Source organism: Zonotrichia leucophrys, chromosome 18 (genome assembly GCF_028769735.1).
Source record: "Zonotrichia leucophrys gambelii isolate GWCS_2022_RI chromosome 18, RI_Zleu_2.0, whole genome shotgun sequence".
In the NCBI taxonomy this organism is placed as follows: Eukaryota; Metazoa; Chordata; class Aves; order Passeriformes; family Passerellidae; genus Zonotrichia; species Zonotrichia leucophrys.
Window position 1 is genome coordinate 2060295 of NC_088187.1, and position 9303 is coordinate 2069597.

General features: G+C 66.0%; 3 protein-coding genes across 4 annotated transcripts; all 3 read right to left on the minus strand.

Moving 5' to 3' along the window:
• Positions 1 to 626: 626 nt before the first annotated feature.
• Positions 627 to 2677, minus strand: LOC135455430 (CMRF35-like molecule 6). 2 transcript variants are annotated; one of them, XM_064728625.1, is made up of 3 exons: positions 2611 to 2677; positions 2169 to 2513; positions 627 to 1823 (listed from the first exon to the last, which is right to left on the minus strand). In XM_064728625.1, exons 1-3 carry the CDS (start codon positions 2648 to 2650, stop codon positions 1624 to 1626), a joined length of 585 nt encoding a protein of 194 aa, XP_064584695.1. In that variant the 5' UTR covers positions 2651 to 2677; the 3' UTR covers positions 627 to 1623. The 2 variants fall into 2 exon arrangements, with proteins under 2 accessions (XP_064584695.1, XP_064584694.1); XM_064728624.1 differs by having other exon boundaries at positions 627 to 1826.
• Positions 2678 to 4685: 2008 nt separating this feature from the next.
• Positions 4686 to 6566, minus strand: LOC135455338 (CMRF35-like molecule 6). Its single transcript, XM_064728482.1, has 3 exons — positions 6494 to 6566; positions 6051 to 6395; positions 4686 to 5705 (listed from the first exon to the last, which is right to left on the minus strand). The coding sequence occupies exons 1-3, from the start codon at positions 6531 to 6533 to the stop codon at positions 5506 to 5508; spliced, it is 585 nt and encodes a 194-aa protein (XP_064584552.1). The 5' UTR covers positions 6534 to 6566; the 3' UTR covers positions 4686 to 5505.
• A 276-nt stretch (positions 6567 to 6842) lies between these two features.
• Positions 6843 to 9044, minus strand: LOC135455554 (protein CD300H-like). Its single transcript, XM_064728883.1, has 5 exons — positions 9014 to 9044; positions 8296 to 8622; positions 8007 to 8094; positions 7558 to 7794; positions 6843 to 7032 (listed from the first exon to the last, which is right to left on the minus strand). Exons 1-5 carry the CDS (start codon positions 9042 to 9044, stop codon positions 6843 to 6845), a joined length of 873 nt encoding a protein of 290 aa, XP_064584953.1.
• Positions 9045 to 9303: the final 259 nt, after the last annotated feature.

The following is a 9303-nucleotide window of genomic DNA, read 5'->3' on the forward strand; positions in this document are numbered from 1 at the left end:
CCACACTGCCCAGCCCCTGTGGCCAGGCAGGGCACCCAGGGGCAGAGGTAGCTCAGCACAGCACAGGGACCACCTGAAGGCCGGACAATCCCCCAGGCTGGGCAGTGCTCCTGCACGGCCACCCTGTCCTGCCCAGGGCAATGAAATGAGTAACCCCAACTTATGGCACTGCAGCTGGACAGGAGCACCCACTTCTCCTGCCAGCACAGCCCCTCTGTGGCTCAGGAGCCCCATGCTCTGATCAGGTCCCTGCAGGCCTCCCCCTGTGTCCCCAGTCCCTGCAGCTGCTGAGTGGGGGCAGAGTTGTGGAAGGACACCCTTGCCTGGCTATTGCTAAGCTGGAGATGGGCATTGGGTGCACCAGGCAGAGGTGGCAGGGCTGAGGCTGCTGGGGCTGAGGGCTCCTCTCCCCATGAGGAAGCTCAGCTGGGCCATGGTGGAGCCTGCACGGCCCCTGTGACCACATGTCCCTCCCCCAGGCACAATGCAGCATGTCCCCACACAGGTGTGTGCATCAGCTTTGGCTGCCATGGGCATCCCGGGCAGTGCTGGCAGCTCAAGGAACGAGCAGACACACAGACAGACAGACCAGCAGACACAGCCTTGCAGGATACCCAGCCTTTATTGCAAAATTGTCTTCCGTTGGCAGCTGCTGCTCAACAGCCAGAGGCTCTCTGCAGCCCAAACCCTTCCCTGTGCAGCGCAGGGGCTGCCAGGAGGGGCCGAGGCTTCCCAGGGCCAGCAGTGCCCGGAGCCGAGCAGCTCCCGGCACGGGGCGGCCGTGAGGGGAGGCACGGCCCCGGCAGGGTGGGGGCCGGGGGGGCAGGAGGGCGTCCCTGGGGCTCGGAGGGGTTTGGGACGGGGGGGCAGCCCCGTGTGCTGGTGCTGCTGGATGCCCCCAAGAGCTGCAGCATCTCCTGCTCCCGGCTCCTGCCCCGGCTCCTCACCCACGCTGCCCCACTGCAGCCAGCGCTCCCGGCCCTCGGTACAGGACACACCCGGGCTGGACCCGGGCTTCACAAGTGCTGACCTGGCAACGCCATCATCCTCACAGCAGCACTGCCATCAAACGAGGAAATTCCCAAACGAGGACATTCCCATTCTGAGCCCCCAGACCAAGGTGCAAGTGTCCTCCTGGGACAGACGCTCCACGGTCACCGTGAAGGCCACGGTGTTTGCGGTTGTCCCGGATGGAGAACCGGCCCTTCTGCACCTCGGGCTTCGAGCCCGCACTGTCGATGGTGTCAGCGCTACCACAGAAAGTGTTGCCGCCTTCTCCACGGTTTCGCCTCTTTTACGCGGCCCCTCTGGTCCGAGCAGGCGATGGAGAGGGACCCGCCCCGGGCTCAGCCAGTGCCGCTCCCGGCTGCTCTCGGCGGAGCTCGGCCGCCCCCGGGGCCGCCCCTGCGGCGCCATCGCCCCGGTGGGGCGGAGAAGGGGAACCGGGACTGCTGGGCAGCAGGGCCGCCGAGAAGACGAGGCAGCGATAACGAGCGGGGTCAGGAAGGCTTTATTGAAGCCGGCGGGGGAAGCGGGAAGGGCCCGGCGGGGCCCCGGTGCCGCGGCCGCTGCCAGTCCGGGGGTCGAGCGGCGCCGGCCGGGCCGTGGGGTCCCTGCACGGCTTCAGCGGCCCCGCACGCTGACCCAGAGCACGGCCGCGCTCATGGCCAGCAGCGCCAGCAGCTGCAGCCCGGCCAGCACTGGGAAGTAGCGGAAAGTGCCGCGGGTCCCCTGCGGTGCGTCCGGGCCCCGTGTTCCTGTCACGCTCGGGGTGAAACCTCCTCCCGCAGTCTGTCCCCAGTCCCGCGACGTGGGGGTCACTGCTGCTGTGGGGGGAACGTGCAGAGTCTGACACAAGAACGCGATCCCCTTCACAGCAGCAATCTCATCAAGCAGCTCCATTCCCATTCACACCCCGCACCAGAAGGTGCCCTCGTCCACCTCGGCCAGACCCTCCACAGGCACTGTGAGCAACCGGTGTGTGTGGTTGGTCCGGCTGGAGGGGTGGGGTGGCAGAAGGGAAGGAGGGATGGATGCAGGGAGTGCCAGATGGGCACCGCCTCCCTCTCCATCTTCCCCTCTCGGAGTGACACCTCCACCCTTGGTTTGGCCCCAGCGCCCCAAACCTGTCGTCGCTGTTGCCGTGGGGGATACGTGCAGAGACTGACCTGGGAACACGATCACCTTCACATCAGCGCTCTCGTCACGCGAAAATGTTCGAGTTCGCACCCCACAGTGGAAGGTGCCCGCGTCCTCATTGGACAGACCGTCCACGGTCACAGTGAATGCCAGGTGTGGGCGGTTGTCCCGGATGGAGAAGCGGCCCTGCAGCACCTCGGGCTGCCACTCTGAGGTGATGACGATGTCCTCAGCACAGGTATAAAAAATCCCTGTACTTGGTGTGCACCAGAACTTCGGCAAATTCTCCAATCCCGGCTGGTAGGTACAGGTGACCGACAGGGAACCGCCCAGGACGCCCCGCACGGTGCCGGGCCCCGTCACTGCCCCGCAGCCTGTGGAGACACACGGAGCCGCGGCAGTGCAGCCGCCGCAGCGGCACCTCCCGCCCGACGGCGCGGCCCGGCAGGCGGAGCTCGGGCGCAGCCTTACCTGGCAGCAGCGCCCAGGCGAGCAGAGGCAGGAGCTGCATGGCCGCTGCGGGTACCGGGGCTCGGCCAGTGCCGCTCCCGGCTGCTCTCGGCGGAGCTCGGCCCGCCCCCGGGGCCGCCCCTGCGGCGCCATCGCCCGGTTGGGGCGGAGAAGGGGAACCGGGACTGCTGGGCAGCGGGGAGGGCCCGGCGGGGCCCCGGTGCGGCCTCCCCCTGCCCGCGCCGTCGGGACCGGGGCACTCGGGGGTCGAGCGGCGCCGGCCGGTCCGTGGGGTCCCTGCACGGCTTCAGCGGCCCCGCACGCTGACCCAGAGCACGGCCGCGCTCATGGCCAGCAGCGCCAGCAGCTGCAGCCCGGCCAGCGCTGGGAAGGAGCGGAAAGTGCCGCGGGTCACCTGAGGAGCGTCCGGAGAGAGCGTCGGGGTTGCAGACGCGGGGGAAGGATGGATGGAGCGGGTTCCAGACGGGCCCCGTGTTCCTGTCGCGCACAGGGTGAAACCTCCTCCCGCAGGGTGTTCCCAACGTGGAGGTCACATTTGTTGTGGGGGGAAAACGTGCAAGGACCCGCTGGGGTTATGATAACCTCCACATCAGCACTCTCCTGGAAAGGGAAAAATGCCTTTGGCATCCCCCAGCGGAGCGAGCCCGCATCCTCCTTGGCCAGAGCTCCGCAGTCCCCCGGAATGCCCGGAGCTGTTCGGGATGGAGAAGCCGCCCTGCCGCACCTCGGGCTGCAGTTTCGCGGTGCTGCCGATGCCCGCGGCACAGGGAACAGCAGTCCGTGTACTCGCTTTGCACCGCAATTTCGGCAGCGTCTCCCGGCCAGGCTGCTGCGTGCCGGGACCGGCAGGCTTTCCCTCAGGAATCCCCGCACGGTGCCGGGCCCTGTCGCTGTCCCGGACCCTGTGCAGACCCACGGCAGCGCTGCCGCTCCCGGACACCTCCCGCTTCCCCAGCTGGGCTCAGCGTGGGGCTCCAGCCCCGGCGGGCACTCAGCCCGACCTGGCGGCAGCGCCGAGGCCAGAACCAGCAGCAGCCACATGGACACGTCGGGGCAGCCCTGCTGCTCCTCTCCATTGTGTCCCTGGGGCTTTGCTTCCTCTTTTGCCTCTGGTACCACCTCCCTTGCTGTGAGAGATCCAGCACGACCATGGCGTTTCCTGTTTCCTAGAGTTTCAGCTTCTCCTGGTCACTGAGATTGCTTGCTGTGCACTGTCCCCTGTGCCATGCCCCGGGGTCTCTGCTTTCTTCCTCCAGCCTGGCCCCCATGTCGGGACACAGCCTGCCTCTCAGTGCCACACTGCCCAGCCCCTGTGGCCAGGCAGGGCACCCAGGGGCAGAGGTAGCTCAGCACAGCACAGGGACCACCTGAAGGCCAGACAATCCCCCAGGCTGTGCAGTGCTCCTGCACGGCCACCCTGTCCTTCCCAGGGCAATGAAATGAATAACCCCAACTTATGGCACTGCAGCTGGACAGGAGCACCCACTTCTCCCGCCAGCACAGCCCCTCTGTGGCTCAGGAGCCCCAGGCTCTGATCAGGTCCCTCCAGGCCTCTCCCTGTGTCCCCAGTCCCTGCAGCTGCTGAGTGGGGGCAGAGTTGTGGAAGGACACCCTTGCCTGGCTATTGCTAAGCTGGAGATGGGCATTGGGTGCACCAGGCAGAGGTGGCAGGGCTGAGGCTGCTGGGGCTGAGGGCTCCTCTCCCCATGAGGAAGCTCAGCTGGGCCATGGTGGAGCCTGCACGGCCCCTGTGACCCCATGTGTCCCCCCAGGCACAATGCAGCATGTCCCCACACAGGTGTGTGCATCAGCTTTGGCTGCCATGGACATCCCGGGCAGTGCTGGCCGCTGAAGGAAGGAGCAGACACACAGACGTCCCTGCAGGATACCCAGCCTTTATTGCAAAATTGTCTTCGGTTTGCAGCTGCAGCTCAGCAGCCAGAGGCTCTCTGCTGCCCAAACCCTTCCCTGTGCAGCGCAGGGGCTGCCAGGAGGGGCCGAGGCTTCCCAGGGCCAGCAGTGCCCGGAGCCGAGCAGCTCCCGGCACGGGGCGGCCGTGAGGGGAGGCACGGCCCCGGCAGGGTGGGGGCCGGGGGGGCAGGAGGGCGTCCCTGGGGCTCGGAGGGGTTTGGGACGGAGGGGCAGCCCCGTGTCCTGGTGCTGCTGGATGCCCCCAAGAGCTGCAGCATCTCCTGCTCCCGGCTCCTGCCCCGGCTCCTCACCCACGCTGCCCCACTGCAGCCAGCGCTCCCGGCCCTCGGTACAGGACACACCCGGGCTGGACCCGGGCTTCACAAGTGCTGACCTGGCAACGCCATCATCCTCACAGCAGCACTGCCATCAAACGAGGAAATTCCCAAACGAGGACATTCCCATTCAGAACCCCAAGACGAAGGTGCGAATGTCCTCCTGTGACAGACGCTCCACAGTCACGGTGAAGGCCACGGTGTTTGCGGTTGTCCCGGATGGAGAACCGGCCCTTCTGCACCTCGGGCTTCGAGCCCGCACTCTCGATGGTGTCAGCGGGACAACAAAAGTGTTGTCGCCTTCTCCACGGTTTCGCCTTTTTTTCCTGGCCCGGCGGGTCCGAGCAGGCGATGGAGCGGGACCCGCCCCGGGCTCAGCCAGTGCCGCTCCCGGCTGCTCTCGGCGGAGCTCGGCCGCCCCCGGGGCCGCCCCTGCGGCGCCATCGCCCCGGTGGGGCGGAGAAGAGGAACCGGGACTGCTGGGCAGCGGGGCCGCCGAGAAGACGAGGCAGGGATAACGAGCGGGGTCAGGAAGGCTTTATTGAAGCCGGCGGGGGAAGCGGGAAGGGCCCGGCGGGGCCCCGGTGCCGCGGCCGCTGCCAGTCCGGGGGTCGAGCGGCGCGGCCGGTCCTGGGGTCCCTGCACGGCTTCAGCGGCCCCGCACGCTGACCCAGAGCACGGCCGCGCTCATGGCCAGCAGCGCCAGCAGCTGCAGCCCGGCCAGTGCTGGGAAGGAGCGGAAAGAGCCGCGGGTCCCCTGCGGTGCGTCCGGGTCCCGTGTTCCTGTCACGCTCGGGGTGAAACCTCCTCCCGCAGTCTGTTCCCAGTCCCGCGACGTGGGGGTCACTGCTGCTGTGGGGGGAACGCGCAGAGTCTGACACAAGAACGCGATCCCCTTCACAGCAGCAATCTCATCAAGCAGCTCCATTCCCATTCACACCCCGCACCAGAAGGTGCCCTCGTCCTCCTCGGCCAGACCTTCCACAGGCACTATGAACCACATGTTTGTGTGCTATGTCTGGCTGGAGGGGTGGGGTGGCAGAAGGGAAGGAGGGATGGATGCAGGGAGTGCCAGGTGGGCACCGCCTCCCTCTCCATCTTCCCCTCTCGGGGTGACGCCTCCACCCTTGGTTTGGCCCCAGCGCCCCAAACCTGTTGTCGCCGTTTCCGTGGGGGACACGTGCAGAGACTGACCTGGGAGCACGATCACCTTCACACCAGCACTCACATCACGCAAAACCATTTCCGTTCGCACCCCACAGCGGAAGGTGCCCGCGTCCTCCTTGGACAGATCATCCACGGTCACCGTGAATGTCCGGTGTGGGCGGTTGTCCCAGATGGAGAAGCGGCCCTGCAGCACCGCGGGCTGCGACTCCGAGGTGATGACGATGTCCTTTTCACAGGTAACACCAATAAGTCTACTTGGTATGCACCAGAATTTCGGCAACTTCTCCCAGCCCGGCCGGTACCTGCAGGTGACCGACAGGGAACCGCCCAGGACGCCCCGCACGGTGCCGGGCCCCGTCACTGCCCCGCAGCCTGTGGAGACACACGGAGCCGCGGCAGTGCAGCCGCCGCAGCGGCACCTCCCGCCCGACGGCGCGGGCCCGGCAGGCGGGGCTCGGGCGCAGCCTTACCTGGCAGCAGCGCCCAGGCGAGCAGAGGCAGGAGCTGCATGGCCGCTGCGGGTACCGGGGCTCGGCCAGTGCCGCTCCCGGCTGCTCTCGGCGGAGCTCGGCCCGCCCCCGGGGCCGCCCCTGCGGCGCCATCGCCCCGTTGGGGCGGAGAAGGGGAACCGGGACTGCTGGGCAGCGGGGCCGCCGGGGATACGAGGGTCGGAGCCGCGGGAGCGTTTGTTGGAGCCGGCGGGGGAAGCGGGGAGGGCCCGGCGGGGCCCCGGTGCGGCCTCCCCCTGCCCGCGCCGTCGGGACCGGGGCACTCGGGGGTCGAGCGGCGCCGGCCGGGCCGTGGGGTCCCTGCACGGCTTCAGCGGCCCCGCACGCTGACCCAGAGCACGGCCGCGCTCATGGCCAGCAGCGCCAGCAGCTGCAGCCCGGCCAGCACTGGGAAGGAGCGGAAAGTGCCGCGGGTCCATGAGGAGCGTCCGGAGAGAGCGTCGGGGTTGCAGACGCGGGGGAAGGATGGAGGGAGCGGGTTCCAGACGGGCCCCGTGTTCCTGTCACGCACAGGGTGAAACCTCCACCCGCAGTGTGGTTCCGGGCCCCAAAGTGGGGGTCACAGTTGCCGTGGGGCGAAAACGTGCAAGGACCCACCAGGCAGAGGTGGCAGGGCTGGGGCTCCTGGGGCTGAGGGCTCCTCTCCCCATGAGGAAGCTCAGCGGGGCCATGGTGGAGCCTGCACGGCCCCTGTGACCCCGTGTCCCCCCCAGGCACAATGCAGCATGTCCCCACACAGGTGTGTGCATCAGCTTTGGCTGCCATGGACATCCCGGGCAGTGCTGGCAGCTCAAGGAACGAGCAGACAGACAGACAGACAAGCAGAGACGGCCTTGCTGGATACTCAGCGTTTATTGGAAAATTGTCTTCCTTTGGCAGCTGCAGCTCAGCAGCCAGAGGCTCTCTGCAGCCCAAACCCTTCCCTGTGCAGCGCAGGGGCTGCCAGGAGGGGCCGAGGCTTCCCAGGGCCAGCAGTGCCCGGAGCCGAGCAGCTCCCGGCACGGGGCGGCCGTGAGGGGAGGCACGGCCCCGGCAGGGTGGGGGCCGGGGGGGCAGGAGGGCGTCCCTGGGGCTCGGAGGGGTTTGGGCCGGGGGGGCAGCCCCGTGTGCTGGTGCTGCTGGATGCCCCCAAGAGCTGCAGCATCTCCTGCTCCCGGCTCCTGCCCCGGCTCCTCACCCACGCTGCCCCTCCAATCACAGCCAGTGCTACTGGCACCTTGATGCTGAGCAGAAGCAGCAAGTGGATGACACTGGGCTGGGACCTGTGTAGGAGAAAGGGGGTTGTACTAGAGCTTTATTGGGCTCTGGGGAATGAGGATGGGGACTGGGGCACTTGCGTGCCTGCCAGCTGCCCTGCTTGCCCCCAGGATGCTCCTTGGGAACTCAAAGCTAGCTAATACATGCATGGGAAAGGAACGTTTTACGCAGGGGATGCTTTTTTGGGGGCTTGCCTGGATCCCAAACCCTGACTCACAGCACTGGAGGCTCCCCACAGCCCCTGGGACACAGGGGATTGGTGGTCAATGGGCTCAGGTTGCTGTCCTCAGTTGTGTTTGAAGCAGCTGCTAGAGAAAACAGAACAAAGGAGATACCCCAGACCCTCTGCCCCGCACCCTGCACACCAGCCTCTGTCCCTGAGACTTCAGCAATGCAGGTGCAGGGGGTGGTTATGGAGGTATCCGGGCAATGCCCTGAGCACTGCACAGGAGGAAGAGGAGCAAGGGGGGAGTTTAATGGCAGCTTTGCTTCCAGCCCTGTTTTACCTGCCGACACCATCACCTCGGTGCTGTGCCCTCGGCCAATCCCCACTTTCTTCACCCCACAGGAGTACCAGCCTGCATCCCCTGCTGTGACACTGCTCAGGGTCACTGTGAATGAATTCGCTGTGTGGTTGTCCCTGATGGACACCCTGTCCCGTGTCACTGTCACCTCTGAGCCGTCGGTTTGGATCATGGAGGTCATGAGGGAGCTTTTGCGGCTCCAGTACTTGAAGCTGAGCTTGTAGCGTGGCTTGTAGCTGCAGGACAGTGCCAGTGAGCTGCCCTGCTCTACTGTCACCTGCCTGGGGCCTGTCACTGCCCAGCCACCTGCAGGGGACAGAGGGGAGCTGTAAACCCATTATGGCAATGCCTGGGAGCCATGGAGGGTCTGAGCCCCGGGGCTGCAGCCCGAGGGAGGCTGTGCCTGTGCACCCACTGTGCCCGTGAGCAGTGCTGAGCTGAGATGTCACCAGTCATTAGTAAAACAGCCCCCATCAAGGGTGTGTGTTAGTGAGAGAATGAAAAGCCTAATTCCCACATGGCAGGGAACAAGCAAATCTCAGAGATCACACCCTGCAACTACCACAGGAAAGCTTTGGGGTCAGCCGGTCTTTTGCCATGACCACAGTGAGCGTCCAGGTCTGCCTCAGCCCCAGCCTGTCCACAGCTCTGCCAGAACCCCTGACACAGATTTACTGACCTGTGCTCGTGGCTCTCATGAGGAAAAGGGTCCAAACCAAGAAAATCCTCATTTTCCAGCTTCTTGCTCCTGAGGTGGAATTTTCCCTGTGGTTTTTCACAAAAAATCCTTCAGGATGAAGCCAGGCCCACACACACATGGATGTCCTAACAGTTTTCCAAGCTGTGTTCTCCTGCCACTTCCTTGGGCAGTGTTTACCCACAGACCCTGGATGTCTTCTTTTTAAGACAGCCACTTCCTCCCCTTTACCCACCACTCATGACTCACCCTGGGGTGTTCCATGACAGAGACTCTGCTTTTTCTCTGAAATA

Bases quoted from the DNA above. Each gene is read 5' to 3' on its own strand.
- LOC135455338 (XM_064728482.1), bottom strand. From the start codon at position 6,533: ATGCAGCTCCTGCCTCTGCTCGCCTGGGCGCTGCTGCCAG. The intron at 6,396-6,493 runs GTAAGGCTGCGC...GTGTCTCCACAG, and splicing joins CGCCTGGGCGCTGCTGCCAG to GCTGCGGGGCAGTGACGGGG. The intron at 5,706-6,050 runs GTCAGTCTCTGC...CCCCCACAGCAG, and splicing joins GAAGGTGATCGTGCTCCCAG to CAGTGACCCCCACGTCGCGG.
- LOC135455554 (XM_064728883.1), bottom strand. From the start codon at position 9,044: ATGAGGATTTTCTTGGTTTGGACCCTTTTCC. The intron at 8,623-9,013 runs TCATGAGAGCCA...CTCTGTCCCCTG, and splicing joins CTTGGTTTGGACCCTTTTCC to CAGGTGGCTGGGCAGTGACA. The intron at 8,095-8,295 runs GTAAAACAGGGC...TTTCTCTAGCAG, and splicing joins CGAGGTGATGGTGTCGGCAG to CTGCTTCAAACACAACTGAG.
- LOC135455430 (XM_064728624.1), bottom strand. From the start codon at position 2,650: ATGCAGCTCCTGCCTCTGCTCGCCTGGGCGCTGCTGCCAG. The intron at 2,514-2,610 runs GTAAGGCTGCGC...GTGTCTCCACAG, and splicing joins CGCCTGGGCGCTGCTGCCAG to GCTGCGGGGCAGTGACGGGG. The intron at 1,827-2,168 runs GTCAGTCTCTGC...TTCCCCCCACAG, and splicing joins GAAGGTGATCGTGTTCCCAG to CAGCAGTGACCCCCACGTCG.